Genomic DNA, 14097 nt, shown 5'->3' on the forward strand with positions numbered 1-14097 from the left:
CCGCTGCAATTTATTTCATATTGTTTGATCAATTTTAGAAATCAATTCGATTACAAAATATAGATGCACATTTTTCTAATAGCCGCAAAGCAACATTTACATTTATTTCTAATAACAGGAAAGCAACATGCATACTCAAAGGAGTTGTACAGGCTTATGTAAATTTTTGAGCTGTTCCCATCTCGGACATTTATGGCATATCCACAGGACATGGCATAACTCTGGGACCCAGACCTATCTCTAGAACTGGGCCCCAGATTTACGAGGTAACCTTTTTTCCAGACACAGGCACTCGCGTTTCGCTGTGCTGCTTCAGTAACTCCCATAGAAGTGAATGGAAGCTCTCTGTGCTACGCTGTTTCCATAACTCCCATTCACTTCTGTGGGAGTTATGAAAACGGCGTAGTTCAGCAAGCTCGACTATTTCTGTAGTCCCGGGCATCTCTTAAGCGACAGAAGGGGGGTCAGAGGACCGCATTCTAGAAATATTTGCGTGTCCATCTATTATACATTTATGGCATATCCTGTGGATCTGCCAAACATGCTTAAAATGTTTGTCACAAAAATGTTTTATCTGAGGCAATTTAGAAGATGTGTGTTTTTTTTTGTTTTTTTTTTACCGCAATTGTCTTTTTGAGCAGGCACCATTGTTTTTACCTTCCTGTTGTGGGGTGTGATTGTAGTTTTAGTATGATGCTGAAAACTAAATTTTGCTGCATACAACAGTACTCTGCACACTTCTTCCCTGTTGCTGTTCCTTCCTCCCCTCTTTATGGAAAGACGCTTTACCCAGGTGCACTGGCATCAATTTACTGAGCATGCGTAAAGGAAAAAGCAATAGGCTGGGTTGCCACGTAGCGGAAGTGCTAGGGAATTTCTGCAATGGAATTCTGTTATGAAATTATGCAGCATTTACAGTAGCAGCAAAGTGAATGAGATTTGAATAAATATGCACAGGCTGAAGAAAAACCTGCAATGAAAATGTTACTAAATTGATCTTTGGTGCAAATTTTATATTGAAAACTTCATTATTTTACGGTTTTAGGAGTGTGTATGTGCACGTGTAAAAAGTTTTAATTAAGATGCAAATACAACACATTAATTTTTTTTTCTATATATTTTGTAATTAAATACAACTAATAAAAAGAATAAACAACTTTATAGGACAATTTTATTAATATTTGCTGCCAGTGTCCTGGAGTAAATACATTTTGGGCTAAACACCATCTTTATTAACTCCTTAACGACCGCCCACCGTCTGTTGATGACAGGCGGTGCAGGTCCTTAGTCTACAGCGACGGCTTTTGGCGTCACTGTAGAAAAGGCACATGAGCTCTCCTGGGAGCGCTAATTCTCTAAGCAGGAGCCGTGACTAACAGCTCCTGTACTTAAAGAAGCTTGCGGAGTACAGCTGGTATCTGAAAAAATTCTTACCCAGCTGGTAAACCCTTTGATAGCCGCGGTCTATGACCGATGAAAGGGGACTCCTCTCTTCTATCGCGTCACAGGAAATCCGGTGGCGCAATCGAAGACTGGCGGAACCCTCTGCAGTCAGCCCTGGGGTCCTTCTGTCTGCTCAGTATGCCTTCTCTTAGGACACATTATCTATGTGCTGCCATAACAGCAGCCTGTGTCCTAGTGAAAGTGTAATGTATTAGCACACAAGAGTATACATTATAAGCAAAAAATAAAGTTGTAAATAAAGTTATCCCTTCATGGGATTAGAAACAAAATTTGAAAAAAAAAAAGGTTCAAAAACAAGTCATTATTTTGCATAAAATACATTTTATTGCCCCCACATTACATTAAAAAAAAAAAATACACATATTAGGTATCTACACGACTGTAATAACCTGAAGAATTATATTAAGACGTTATTTAGCGTGACACGTGAACAGGATAAAAAAAATAAACAAAACTCTGCCAAAAATATTTTCTATATTCATGTCGCAAAAATAAATTATATAACATATCCGCCAATTTTTTCTACCCCTAAACTGCGCAGAAGATACAATTTCTCCCGCATTAAACAAGGCCTCATATAGCCACGTCAATAAAAAAAATAAAAAGTTATGGCTGCTGAAAATCAGAAAGGCATAAACGAATAAATTTTGCTGGACATTAAAGAGGCTCTGTCACCAGATTTTGCAACCCCTATCTGCTATTGCAGCAGATCGGCGCTGCAATGTAGATTACAGTAACGTTTTTATTTTTTAAAAACTAGCATTTTTGGCCAAGTTATGACCATTTTCGTATTTATGCAAATGAGGCTTGCAAAAGTACAACTGGGCGTGTTTAAAAGTAAAAGTACAACTGGGCGTGTATTATGTGCGTACATCGGGGCGTGTTTACTACTTTTACTAGCTGGGCGTTCTGATGAGAAGTATCATCCACTTCTCTTCAGAACGCCCAGCTTCTGGCAGTGCAGACACAGCCGTGTTCTCGAGAGATCACGCTGTGTCGTCACTCACAGGTTCTGCATCATGTCGGCACCAGAGGCTACAGTTGATTCTGCAGCAGCATCAGCATTTGCAGGTAAGTAGCTACATCGACTTACCTGCAAACGCCGATGCTGCTGCAGAATCATCTGTAGCCTCTGGTGCTGATGTGTCCTCGCTCGTCTGACACGATGCAGGACCTGTGAGTGACGACACAGCGTGATCTCTGGAGAACACGGCTGTGTCTGCACTGCCAGAAGCTGGGCGTTGTGAAGAGAAGTGGATGATACTTCTATACACAACGCCCAGCTAGTAAAAGTAGTAAACACGCCCCGATGTACGCACATAATACACGCCCAGTTGTACTTTTGCAAGCCTCATTTGCATAAATACGAAAATGGTCATAACTTGGCCAAAAATGCTCGTTTTTTAAAAATAAAAACGTTACTGTAATCTACATTGCAGCGCCTAACTGCTGCAATAGCAGATAGGGGTTGCAAAATCTGGTGACAGAGCCTCTTTAAGGCCTTTTCAGGCCTCGTCATTCAGCGTTAAGCCTCACGCAATTTAAAAAAAGAAATAAGGCTGGGCATTAGACTAATTTATAAACACTTTCCACTGGTTTTCTACAACAACATTAGGTGCTATCTAGTGTTTTATTTAGCCTTTTACAGGTTTACAAACAGGGGGTGCACCCTATTGATATGGTGCATGCAGCTGCTAAAAGCAATTGTATATTGGAACAGCGGGGGGGGGGGGGGATTTAGCAACCTTTCTACGCCATAAAATTGTGAATTTTAGCCTTTTTATGATGCCCCCGGCACTTTTGCGGAAAATAGGGTGTGGCTTCGCAAAAGGGGCTGGGTCACCGCAGCCCATCAAATTTATAATAATCTAAACCCGAAAGGCTGGTGTAAATTATAGAGGAAATGAACGCCAGCTCCTAGCTGGTGCAGATTTCCCAGTTATTTAAAGAGACTCTGTCACCACATTATAAGTGCCCTATCTCCTACATAAGGAGATCGGCGCTATAATGTAGGTGACAGCAGTGCTTTTGATTTTGAAAAACGATCTATTTTCACCACATTAGGAACGATTTTAGCTTTATGCTAATTCAATTCTTAATGCCCAAGTGGGTGTGTTTTTTTACTTTAGACCAAGTGGGCGTAGTACAGAGAGTGTATGACACTGACCAATCAGCGTCATGCACTTCTCTCCATTCATTTAGACAGCGCATAGTGACACTGCGTTATTCACTATGTGCTCTCTTATACTGACATATTAACGTTACTGAAGTGTTTAGACCATGACTAGACATTCCTTCCAGACAGGATGGGATGTCTATTCACAATCTCTGCACTTCGTTAACGTTTGTTTGGTACTTACAGCAGAGCAAGCGTAATCTCGCGAGATCATGCTGTAAATGACAGGTTACAGGGAGATTAAGCTTGCTCTGCTGTAAGTACCAAACAAAGATTAACGAAGTGCAGGGATTGTGAATAAACATCGCGTCCTGGCTGGAAGAAATGTCTAGTCACGATCTAAACACTTCAGTAACGTTAATATGTCAGTATAAGACAGCACAGCGTGAATAACGCAGTGTCACTATGCGCTGCCTAAATGAATGGAGAGAAGTGCATGACGATAATTGGTCAGTGTCATACACTCCTCTGTACAACGCCCACTTGGTCTAAAGTAAAAACATGCCCACTTGGGCATTAAGAAACTTATTAGCATAAATCTAAAATCGCTCCTAATGTGGTGAAAATAGATTGTTTTTCTAAATAAAAAGCACTGCTGTCATCTACATTATAGCGCCCATCTCCTTATGTAGGAGACAGGCCACTTATGTGGTGACAGAGCCTCTTTAAAAAAAAAATACAAAATAAATGTTTAACATATAATTTGCCTGTACTCTGTTGGCTCTCTTCACACTGGCAGCATGGCTTGTTTTTTCCAGGAGCCATGGCAGATATGAGCAATCGTTGTTTTTTTTTTTAATGAATCATGATGGATCCCTTTGATTTACAGGGGTTGTACAGGATTAGAAAAATAGAACTCCTTTCTTCGAGAAACAGTGCCATGGGTTGGGGCTTGTATTGCAGTTCAGCTCCATTGAAGTGAATGGGTCTGAGCTGAAATACCACACACACAACCTGCGGACAGGTGTAGTATTGTATATTGCAGCCATGTTTTTCCAATCCTGTAAACTCCCAAATGGGTCTGTTAAGTCTCCATAAGGTTTCTGTTTGTTTGTTTTTTTTACTGGAAAAATAGCATGCCTGTTAAAGAGCAATGGAAACCTGATGGAAAATAAAAGTGCGAGCGTCAACACGGCCTTACATCTAGATTTACCTGTATGGTTTTCTTAAGGTAGGTTTTGATCCATGTATTATTGATTTATTCATTCATCCATTTACTTACTTACAAACAGGTCAAATATTACTGCCGATGAATTTGTGTTTTGTAATGGACTAGTTCTTCATAGACTTCAGTGCCTTCGTGGATTTGGAGAATGGCTGGAAGCAATTCGAAATTTTGCATTACGTTTACAGAGCCTTAATCTTGACATTTCAACCCTGGCTTCCCTATCCACTATATGCCTTATTTCTGGTAAGTACAGAAGTTAACAAACTGTAGTGAGTTGACTCACTAATAGAAGATGTCTTTAAAATTGAGTTCCTGCATAGAGGATGTAAAATATTCCTCTGCATGATTATCTGGCCTGTTAGTACTAATTGCCTTTTTATTGATTGAACTCCTATTCATTGCTCAATAATTACAATGACCAGGCTCATTTTACTAAATCATCAGTAAAATGAGTATTGGAGATGTTCAACATGCGCAAAATAGCTCAGTCTATATCATTCTATGCTGAGCAGCATTATTATATTTCAGATGTCAATCAAATATCCAATGATTTGTTCTCTGCCAACCCAAAAGTCAAAAAACTTCTCGTAGTCTCTGAAGGCGTTTTCTTACCAAAGATATTTATGGTACAGGGCTCTAGAAGGCAACTAAAATGGTTGCAACTGCAGCCAAAAAATATTATTTGACTCCTACATATTTAAACTTTGGATCCGAAGTGGTCCAAGTGTTTTCTGTTATTTATTTTTTTATGCATAATGTGTTATTATCGAGTTCAGTGTATAACAGTATGCTCCTACCATCCCTCCAGTGGTGGCTGCAGGTAGCCAGAAAGAAGAACACATAGTTTTCTGTAAAAGTCCAGGTTAAAAGCTGTGATCACTCAGTCCACAGTGTAGTTTAAATGCTGAGGTCGTTCCTTTCACGGTCTAGTGTTAATGTTGTGGTCGGTCAGTTAGGCCCCTTTTAGGGGAGATTCACACGAACGTTGCGTTTTTGCGCGCGCAAACAACGCAGCGTTTTGCGAGCGCAAAAACCATTTGACAGCTGCGTGTGTCATGCGTGTCTGATGCGCGGCTGCGTGATTTTCGCGCAGCCGGCATCATAGAGATGAGGCTTGTCAACGCCCGTCACTGTCCAAGGTGCTGAAAGAGCTAAATCTTTCAGCACCCTCGACAGTGAATGCCGAACACAACAGCGAAAAACCTGTAAAAAAAAAAGATAAAGTTCCTACTTACCGAGAACTTCCCGGCCGTTGCCTTGGTGACGCGTCCTTGGTGACGCGTCCTTGGTGACGCGCCTCTCTTGACATCGGGCCCCACCTCCCTGGATGACGCAGCAGTCCAAGTGACCGCTGCAGCCTGTGATTGGCTGCAGCCTGTGCTTGGCCTGTGATTGGCTGGAGCTGTCACTTGAACTGAAGTGTCATCCCGGGAGGTCGGACTGCAGGAAGGAGACAGGAGTAATCGGTAAGTTAGAACTTCGGTTTTTTTTACAGGTTAATGTATTTTGGGATCGCAAGTCACTGTCCATGGTGCTGAAACAGTTTAACTCTTTCAGCACCATGGACAGTGACTATCTCCTGACGTCGCGTACCGATAATTTTTTTGCCGGGATCGGCCAAAACGAGTTTGGCCGAACCCGGTGAAGTTCGGTACGCTTGTCCCGCTTCGCTCATCGCAAAGACACTCCGTTTGGATGTTCGGAAACAGAAAAGCACGTGGTGCTTTTCGGTTTTCATTCATCCTTTTCACTGCTGTTGCGCGAATCACGCTCGTCCCACGGAAGTGCTTCCGTGTGGTGCGCGTGATTTTCACGCACCCATTGACTTCAATGGGTGCGTGATGCGCGAAATACGCAGAGTTTTTGAACCTGTCGCGCTTTTTGCGCAGCAGACAAACGCTGCGCAAAAAGCACGGACTGTCTGTACTGCCCCATAGACTTGTATTGTCCATGCGTGCCGCGTGAAAACCACGCGGCCCGCACGGACCGAATACACGCTCGTGTGAATCCCCCCTTACACTGTTGTTGTTGTTGTTGTTGTTATTATTCCTTCCATTTAACATATAAGCCAGGAAGAGCTACTAGCTATGCAGGACGCCTAAGGCGTGATTCACATTGTGTTATTCTTCTTCAATCTAAAGTATATGTCGGGATGTGTCCCGACGGATTGTAGCCATGTATCCCACTGTATAGGCATACAGTGGGATACATTGCCCGAACTTCCCGGGCAGGGTACTGCTTGAAGTGCTGTGCCCTGGGAAGCCCTGACGTCACTGTCTATATATGGACAGTGATGTCAGGGACTTTCGACTTGGGAGTCCCTGGCCAGAGCATTGCAAGCGCTCTGACTGGGGACTCACGTCTTGGGAAAGCCATTGATTTCACTGTCCATACATAAGGTGCTTTAAGATCCCAGAATCCCCCGCCAGAGCGTATGCGTCGCTGTGGTCAGGGTTTCCGCTCCTGGAAGAGGTGTTGACGTCGCTGTCCATATATGGACAGTGACTTTAGGTGTTTTGAGATGGCGGAATTCCCGGCCAGATCGTCGGCAATGCTCTGATCAGAGATTCCACTCCTGGGGATGCCCCTAATGTCACTGTCCATATATGGACAGTGACGACAGGGACTCCTCCAGTCCCGGAGTCCCTGGCCATATATGGACAGTGACGTCAAAAGCTTCTTCAGTCCAGAACGGTAGCGTTCTGGCCGGGGGCTCAGTAATTGAAAGCCCCTGACTTCACTGTCCACATATGGAAAGTGACTTTAGGGGCTTCCCCAAGGCCAGAATCCCCGGGCCTAGCGCTACCTGATTCTCTACCCAGGGACTCCTCTGACAGATGCCATACAGTGGCATCCGTCACACGTAGGCTCACATGTTTAATCCCTTAAGCACCTGTCCTATTTTGGCCTTAATGACCAAGCATTCTTTTTAGTTTTTTCTCCCCGCCTTCCAGGAGTCATAATTTTTTTTATTTTATTTTTTAAATTGGTTTTATTAAAAATTTTGCAAACAGGATAAAATCGTATACATTGATACATCTCAAATGTACAGTAAAAGGAATATGTTCAATCACATACACTATAATGATTAAAGTGCAATAGCAAGATTCAAAATAGTTTTTCTTTTTTTACAAAACCATAAATAAAAGGAAACAACAGAACTGGTGGTCTATGCCGCTATTAAGTTGCGTGAGTGGGAAAAGAGCAAATCACACAGTGAAAGTTAAGAGTCCTCCATTTCAATGGATGCAGAAGTGTCTAACCACGGGCCCCATACTTTATAAAATTTATCTGGACAACCCCAGTGCTGATAAACCAAGAGCTAGTAGGAGAGGGCAGTGTTTACGAGTGTTTTCCATTGTGAAAGAGATAGTGGCCTGTCTGCCATCCAATGCATTGCTATAATCTTCCAGGATAGAAATTATTCTTTTCAGAATATGTGTGTGTAATGTGGCCATTGTTCCTCATCTAGAATGCCAAATAAAGCGACCTTAGGAGATAAATGTACACTACCGTTCAAAAGTTTGGGGTCACCCAGACAATTTTGTGTTTTCCATGAAAACTCACACTTATATTTATCAAATGAGTTGGGAAATGACTAGAAAATATAGTCAAGACATTGACAAGGTTAGAAATAATGATTTTTATTTGAAATAATAATTTTCTCCTTCAAACTTTGCTTTCGTCAAAGTAATCATCCATTAGCCTTCTAACACAGTTAGCAAACACAATGTACCTGTTAGGGATCTGCCAGGTACTACGTCTAGGTATACTCCTGGGATTAATCAATCCACACCTGAGGCCAGACCTGTTAGACTGACACCGTCTCCCACCAACCAGGGTGGCAGGCTCAGGAGTGGGAGAGCCTATCGCGGCCTGGTCAGTCGGAGTTAGCTCCGCCCCCTGTCCTTTATTACCTGCCGTGTTCTCTTCCTCAGTGCTTGTAATTCTAATGGATTCCTGGCCCCACTGCTGCTTGCTCCAGCCTGCTTCTGCCGTGCTTCTGCCGTGCTTCTGCCTTGCTGCAGTTCCTCTTAACCTGCTTCGCTTTGCCCCTGGCTTGCTTCCTTCTCCATGCTCACGTTGGTATACTCCACTTCATCCTGGTCCTGACTATTCATTCGCCGCTCCGTTTCCTCGCGGCGTTCCGTGGGCTACTGCCCCTTCCCTTGCGTGTTCCCTGTTTGTTCTCCCGTGCACTTAGACAGCGTAGGGACCGCCGCCCAGTTGTACCCCGTCGCCTAGGGCGGGTCTTTGCAAGTAGGCAGGGACAGGGCGGTGGGTAGATTAGGGCTCACTTTCCCTTCACCTCCTTCCTGCCATTACATAATTACAAGCCCATACCTAGTCTACCATTCTCCTACGCTGACGCTATCATGGACCCCCTTGAGACCCTGACCCAGCAGATGCAGGGCCTCTCCCTACAGGTCCAGGCCCTGGCACAGAGGGTCAACCAGGGTGACGCTGCCTTAGTAGTACCCCTCACCTCACCTCTAGAACCCGACCTCAAGTTACCTGACCGGTTCTCAGGGGACCGTAAGACGTTTCTCTCCTTCCGGGAGAGTTGCAGACTGTATTTCCGCCTAAAACCCCACTCCTCAGGTTCCGAGAACCAGCGGGTGGGTATCATCATAGCCCGACTCCAGGAAGGGCCCCAAGAGTGGGCCTTCTCCTTGGCTCCTGACGCCCCTGAACTTTCCTCTGTTGATCGTTTTTTCTCTGCCCTCGGACTCATTTACGACGAGACTGACAGGACTGCTTTAGCCGAGAGTCAGCTGGTGACCTTACGTCAGGGTAGGAGACCGGTTGAGGAATACTGTTCTGATTTTAGAAAGTGGTGCGTAGCTTCTCGGTGGAACGATCCGGCCCTAAGGTGCCAGTTTAGGTTAGGATTATCTGACGCCCTGAAGGATCTGCTGGTTAGCTACCCCTCTTCTGACTCCCTTGACCAGGTTATGGCCCTAGCAGTACGACTTGACCGACGTCTCAGCGAACGTCAGCTTGAACGTTTCAATGTGCTCCCCTCTGACTTTTCTGCGATCCCCCCCGAGGTCCCGTCCCCTCGCCCCTCCACGGAGGACTCGGAGGTACCTATGCAACTCGGGGCCTCCATGTCCCCTCGACAACGTAGGGAGTTTCGCAGAATGAATGGTCTCTGCTTCTACTGTGGGGACGACAAGCATCTACTGAACACCTGTCCCAGGCTCAAGAATAAAAAGCCGGAAAACTTCCGCGCCTAAGTGATCATCGGGGAGGTCACTTGGGCGCACAGGTATTTCCCGTTAATGTGAAACGCAATAAAATTTTGCTTCCCTTTCAGGTCTCGTTTGCTGGCCGGTCTGCCACGGGCAGTGCTTTCGTGGATTCTGGCTCATCTGCTAATATCATGTCTGTGGAATTTGCTATGTCTCTAAAGATGCCTTTTATTGATTTACCTTATCCTATCCCTGTAGTAGGTATCGACTCAACCCCCCTTGCTAATGGTTATTTTACTCAGCATACTCCTGTTTTTGAACTCCTGGTTGGCTCCATGCATTTGGAGCAGTGCTCTGTACTGGTGATGCAGGGATTATCGTCTGATCTGGTATTAGGTCTTCCCTGGTTGCAGTTGCATAATCCCACGTTTGATTGGAATACTGGGGAGCTTACCAAATGGGGTAATGAATGTCTTATGTCATGTCTTTCTGTTAACTCTATTTCTCCCCGGGAGGAGGTAAACACGCTTCCTGAGTTTGTTCAGGACTTCGCCGATGTGTTTTCAAAGGAGGCCTCCGAGGTGTTGCCCCCCCATAGAGATTACGATTGCGCCATCGATTTGGTGCCTGGTGCCAAGCTTCCTAAGGGTAGGATATTTAATCTTTCATGTCCTGAACGTGAAGCTATGACGGTGTATATCCAAGAATGCCTGGCCAAGGGTTTCATTCGCCCCTCGACTTCTCCTGTAGGTGCTGGCTTCTTCTTCGTGGGGAAGAAGGATGGTGGTCTTAGGCCGTGCATTGATTATCGTAACCTGAATAAGGTCACCGTAAGGAACCAGTACCCACTTCCTTTGATTCCTGATCTTTTTAATCAGGTTCAGGGAGCCCAATGGTTTTCTAAGTTCGATCTACGGGGGGCATATAACCTTATCCGCATCAAAGAGGGGGATGAGTGGAAAACTGCGTTCAACACACCCGAGGGTCATTTCGAATACCTGGTCATGCCCTTTGGGTTGTGTAATGCCCCTGCTGTCTTCCAGAATTTTATTAATGAAATCCTGAGAGATTACCTGGGTAATTTTCTTGTTGTGTACCTTGATGACATACTGGTGTTTTCCAAGGACTGGTCCTCCCACGTGGAGCATGTCAGGAAGGTGCTCCAGGTCCTTCGGGAGAATAATCTGTTTGCTAAGACTGAAAAATGTGTCTTTGGGGTACAGGAGATACCATTTTTAGGGCAAATCCTCACTCCTCATGAATTCCGCATGGACCCTGCCAAGGTTCAGGCTGTGGCGGAATGGGTCCAACCTGCCTCCCTTAAGGCGTTAGTGTTTTTTAGGGTTCGCCAACTATTACAGGAGATTTATTGCCAACTTCTCGGTCGTCGCTAAGCCTCTTACGGACCTTACTCGCAAGGGTGCTGATGTCCTCCATTGGCCCCCTGAGGCCGTCCAGGCCTTTGAGACCCTCAAGAAGTGCTTTATCTCGGCCCCCGTGCTGATTCAGCCCAACCAAGAGGAGCCTTTTATTGTGGAGGTTGACGCATCCGAGGTGGGAGTGGGGGCCGTCTTGTCCCAGGGTACCAGCTCCCTCACCCATCTCCACCCCTGTGCTTACTTCTCTAGGAAGTTTTCGCCCACGGAGAGTAACTATGATATTGGCAACCGCGAACTTCTAGCCATTAAATGGGCTTTTGAAGAGTGGCGGCACTTCCTGGAGGGGGCCAGACACCAGGTAACGGTCCTTACGGATCACAAGAATCTGGTTTTCCTAGAATCGGCCCGGAGGCTTAATCCCAGACAAGCTCGGTGGGCACTATTCTTTACCAGATTTAATTTCTTGGTTACCTATAGGGCTGGGTCCAAGAATATTAAGGCTGATGCTCTGTCACGTAGTTTCATGGCCAATCCTCCTTCCGAGAAGGATCCTGCTTGTATTTTACCCCCTGGTATAATCGTTTCTGCCACGGATTCTGATTTAGCTTCTGATATTGCGGCTGATCAGGGTTCAGCTCCCGGGAACGTCCCTGGGGACAAACTGTTTGTTCCCCTGCAATACCAGCTAAGGGTACTCAGGGAAAACCATGACTCTGCTCTATCTGGTCATCCTGGCATCTTGGGCACCAAACACCTCATTACCAGAAACTATTGGTGGCCTGGGTTGCCTAAAGACGTTAGGGCTTACATCGCCGCTTGTGAGGTTTGCGCTAGGTCCAAAACCCCTAGGTCCCGACCTGCGGGCCTACTACGTTCCTTGCCCATTCCCCAGAGACCTTGGACCCATATCTCCATGGATTTTATCACCGATTTGCCCCCATCTCAGGGCAAGTCGGTGGTGTGGGTGGTAGTAGACCGCTTCAGCAAGATGTGCCACTTTGTGCCCCTTAAGAAGCTACCTAACGCCAAGACGTTAGCTTCTTTGTTTGTGAAACACATCCTGCGTCTCCATGGGGCCCCAGTCAATATCGTTTCTGACAGAGGGGTACAATTTGTTTCCTTATTTTGGAGGGCTTTTTGTAAAAAGTTGGAGATTGATCTGTCCTTCTCCTCCGCCTTCCATCCCGAAACTAATGGCCAAACGGAAAGGACTAACCAATCCCTGGAACAATATTTAAGGTGTTTCATCTCTGACTGTCAATTCGATTGGGTCTCATTCGTTCCCCTTGCTGAATTTTCCCTGAATAACCAGGTCAGTAACTCGTCAGGGGTCTCCCCGTTTTTCTGTAATTTCGGGTTTAACCCAAGGTTCTCCTCCATTTCCCCTGGTTGTTCCAATAATCCTGAGGTAGAGGATGTTCATCGGGAACTGTGCACAGTCTGGGCCCAGGTTCAGAAGAACCTAGAGGCGTCCCAGAGCGCACAAAAGATTCAGGCTGATAGTAGACGTTCTGCTAACCCCCGGTTTGTCGTCGGGGATTTGGTCTGGTTGTCGTCCAGGAACTTGCGCCTTAAGGTCCCGTCCAGGAAGTTTGCTCCCCGATTTATTGGACCTTATAAGATCATTGAAGTCCTCAACCCTGTATCCTTCCGTCTGGAGCTGCCCCCATCCTGTCGCATACATGACGTCTTCCATGCCTCCCTCCTCAAACGCTGCTCCCCGTCCTGGTCCCCCTCGAGGAAACCTCCTGTTCCCGTTCTCACCCCTGAGGGGGTGGAATTCGAGGTGGCCAAGATTATGGACAGTAGGATGGTCCAGGGCTCCCTCCAGTACCTGGTCCATTGGAGAGGATACGGGCCGGAGGAGAGGACTTGGGTACCTGCCCGTGATGTTCACGCTGGGGTATTGATCAGGAGGTTCCACCTTCTCTTCCCTACTAAACCGGGTCCTCTTAGTAAGGGTCCGGTGGCCCCTCATAAAAGGGGGAGTACTGTTAGGGATCTGCCAGGTACTACGTCTAGGTATACTCCTGGGATTAATCAATCCACACCTGAGGCCAGACCTGTTAGACTGACACCGTCTCCCACCAACCAGGGTGGCAGGCTCAGGAGTGGGAGAGCCTATCGCGGCCTGGTCAGTCGGAGTTAGCTCCGCCCCCTGTCCTTTATTACCTGCCGTGTTCTCTTCCTCAGTGCTTGTAATTCTTCTGGATTCCTGGCCCCACTGCTGCTTGCTCCAGCCTGCTTCTGCCGTGCTTCTGCCTTGCTGCAGTTCCGCTTAACCTGCTTCGCTTTGCCCCTGACTTGCTTCCTTCTTCATGCTCACGTTGGTATACTCCACTTCATCCTGGTCCTGACTATTCATTCACCGCTCCGTTTCCTCACGGCGTTCCGTGGGCTACTGCCCCTTCCCTTGCGTGTTCCCTGTTTGTTCTCCCGTGCACTTAGACAGCGTAGGGACCGCCGCCCAGTTGTACCCCGTCGCCTAGGGCGGGTCGTTGCAAGTAGGCAGGGACAGGGCGGTGGGTAGATTAGGGCTCACTTTCCCTTCACCTCCTTTCTGCCATTACAGTACCATTAGAACACTGGAGTGATGGTTGCTGGAAATGGGCCTCTATACACCTATGTAGATATTGCATTAAAAACCAGACGTTTGCAGCTAGAATAGTCATTTAGCACATTAACAATGTATAGAGTGTATTTCTGATTAATTTA

At 46.0% G+C, this 14097-nt stretch overlaps 1 protein-coding gene across 3 annotated transcripts in view; it reads left to right on the forward strand.

Annotated features, from left to right (window-relative positions):
• Positions 1-14097, forward strand: part of NR4A3 (nuclear receptor subfamily 4 group A member 3) — a 108259-nt gene that overhangs the window by 69609 nt on the left and 24553 nt on the right. For 2 of the 3 annotated variants that reach the window (XM_075828518.1, XM_075828517.1), the window contains exon 7: positions 4873-5051. In XM_075828518.1, coding sequence (XP_075684633.1) covers positions 4873-5051 — 179 coding nt within the window. Of the gene's footprint in view, positions 1-4715; positions 4790-4872; positions 5052-14097 lie in introns of those variants that run through there. The other variant, XM_075828519.1, reaches the window with a different exon arrangement.

This window comes from Rhinoderma darwinii, chromosome 5, assembly GCF_050947455.1.
Source record: "Rhinoderma darwinii isolate aRhiDar2 chromosome 5, aRhiDar2.hap1, whole genome shotgun sequence".
Classification (NCBI taxonomy): Eukaryota; Metazoa; Chordata; class Amphibia; order Anura; family Rhinodermatidae; genus Rhinoderma; species Rhinoderma darwinii.